A 1,818-nucleotide genomic window follows, 5' to 3' on the forward strand; every position below is an offset into this window, starting at 1 on the left:
GAAATGATAAAAAAAAATTAATTGAAGTCTGCAGCAAGTCTTAAAAAGTAACATTACAGCCCTCATCAATCTGCCACGAGCCGGAGTGTGACAATAACATTAGCATACCAATGCACCATTCAGACGAACCAATCAGAGAACGCTTCTTTCATAGCCACCACGAGCCGGGGATTATAAAAGCAGCGAGCTCACGCCGTTAGAGCACCAATCCTTTCGGATTACATCCAGCTTCAGTTCTGCTATCTGCTCCTTGTGGACTTACTACCAGCATCATCATGACTCTTGAGGAAGTTCTCATCCAGAAGCCCAGCGAGAGAGCTCAGTGCACTGGAAAAGCACTGGAAGAAGTTTTGGTTTCTGCCAAAGCGAACGACTGCCTTACCACTGGCGTTTACGAGTCTGCCAAAGTTATGAATGTGTGAGTATGCAGTCTATTGTTTTTTCCTTCATGCAACATCTTTGATTAAGCGTTTCGAATGGTTTAGTAGTACACGTTGTGCTTATAATTAGCCTTTTCTTGTATTTCAGTGACCCAGACAGCGTGTCTTTCTGCGTCCTGGCGATGGATGAGGAATTTGAGTGCGACATCGCTCTCCAAATCCACTTCACTCTCATCCAAGCCTTCTGTTTCGACAACGACATCAGCATCGTTAGAGTGAATGGCATGCAACGTCTTTCTGAGATTGTTGGTGACAGTGCTGAACAATTTGAGGATGCTCACTGCATGCTTATCACGGTATGTATGCGCAAAAGAAAATAGTTTACACTCATTAGCAAAAGAAAACTTTTGCATTTGCAAACTATATGCATTTGCAACGTTTTGGGTGCCATGCTAAACTTGCATTTTTCTTCATCACAACAGAACCCAGCTGAGGACTCGTGGGAGGATCCAGCTCTGGAGAAGCTTCACATGTTCTGTGAAGAAAGTCGCAGCTATAACGAGTGGGTTCCTGAGATCACTCTGCCCGAGCGTTGATCTGGAGCTTTACTCTTCTCTGTTGAGATGCTGCAAACCTTGAGGAATACTCGACTCATCCTTCGAAGCAAGGATGCTGATGTTTCCACATCCCTGGATGCTCCTGAGGAGGCTGAACCGTCCAGGCAGCGCGAGGCAGGCCCGAGTGGCCCTCGCGGTTCTACGTCGTTCCTCGTCCCGTCCATGCCAAGATGATCCTCATTCTTTATGTGAATGAGGTCAGGTATGCCACGAGAGCGACACAATGGCCCTCATTCTTTGTGCGGATGAGGTTTGGAGAGGAAGGAGAAGCGAGTTTTGCCTCTGTTCCACAGAGCAAATATCGCATGCGTTGAACACGCAGAGGACGCGGCGGTGCGTCGAAGCAACGTTTTTAAAAATGGACTTTAACATCTCAGACGTTTTTAAAAATGTAATTGCTGCACAATATAACGTACCTTATTGTCGGCAATGTGCTTTCCACTTTCCAGAATTGTCTTATTCTCTAAAGGTTTCACTTTAGAAATTTTAAAATGACATAAAAGAAAAAAAAAAAGAAAAGAAAAAAAAAACTAACTTAAAAATCTCTAAAGGTTTCACTTTAGAAATATGAATATGATAAAAAAAACAGAAAAAACTAAACTTAAAAATCTCTAAAGGTTTCACACTTTAGAAATATTTGATATAAAATGTAAGAAAAAATATTTAAATGTTGTTTGACTTTGCATTACAACTTTTGCATTGTAGAAATGATGCAATAATGCATAAAAACAATAAATGTATTAAAAATGAAAAATTTTGTCATGTGTTCACTCTTCAGCAGATGTCAAAAACACATTGCATTCTCAACACATTCACACACC

General features: G+C 41.5%; 1 protein-coding gene across 1 annotated transcript; it reads left to right on the forward strand.

Annotated features, from left to right (window-relative positions):
- The first annotated feature begins 223 nt into the window (after positions 1–223).
- On the forward strand, positions 224–1,391 carry LOC107706448 (growth arrest and DNA damage-inducible protein GADD45 gamma-like). The gene is made up of 3 exons (XM_016510156.1): positions 224–418; positions 529–736; positions 863–1,391. Exons 1-3 carry the CDS (start codon positions 276–278, stop codon positions 974–976), a joined length of 465 nt encoding a protein of 154 aa, XP_016365642.1. The 5' UTR covers positions 224–275; the 3' UTR covers positions 977–1,391.
- The last annotated feature ends 427 nt before the right edge of the window (positions 1,392–1,818 follow it).

The sequence above is a fragment of the Sinocyclocheilus rhinocerous genome, unplaced genomic scaffold, assembly GCF_001515625.1.
Source record: "Sinocyclocheilus rhinocerous isolate Xijiao unplaced genomic scaffold, SAMN03320098_v1.1 scaffold1405, whole genome shotgun sequence".
Classification (NCBI taxonomy): Eukaryota; Metazoa; Chordata; class Actinopteri; order Cypriniformes; family Cyprinidae; genus Sinocyclocheilus; species Sinocyclocheilus rhinocerous.